Genomic DNA, 282 nt, shown 5'->3' on the forward strand with positions numbered 1-282 from the left:
GGCCACAAGGGACTGCTTCCAGGGTGTTGCAGAGGCATCCGCACAGGTAACATCCCCTGACCAGAAGCTGGGTAGGGCAGGAGGGGACAGATGAGTCCCCCGACCTCACACTGCTCCCCTGCTACAGGTGTGCCGGGAGCAGGACATCATCCTCTTCCTGCAGGAGCATCCCGCCTTCACCCTGGCCCCTGAGCAACGCCTCCAGCTCACCGGGGTAGAGGAGGTAGGTTGTGGTGATGGGACATCACAGCAGGGGGGGTCTGCACAGCCAGCCCCTTCTCA

The 282-nt window shown here is 63.1% G+C and overlaps 1 protein-coding gene across 1 annotated transcript in view; it reads left to right on the forward strand.

Moving 5' to 3' along the window:
* FCHSD1 (FCH and double SH3 domains 1) overlaps window positions 1-282 on the forward strand; it is a gene marked incomplete at both ends in the record, with an annotated part of 4,186 nt that overhangs the window by 2,192 nt on the left and 1,712 nt on the right. Inside the window, 2 exon segments of the mRNA XM_010014817.1 lie at window positions 10-46; window positions 128-223. Of these exon segments, the coding sequence (XP_010013119.1) occupies window positions 10-46; window positions 128-223 (133 nt within the window).

The sequence above is a fragment of the Nestor notabilis genome, unplaced genomic scaffold, assembly GCF_000696875.1.
Source record: "Nestor notabilis isolate BGI_N333 unplaced genomic scaffold, ASM69687v1 scaffold18675, whole genome shotgun sequence".
Lineage (NCBI taxonomy): Eukaryota > Metazoa > Chordata > Aves > Psittaciformes > Psittacidae > Nestor > Nestor notabilis.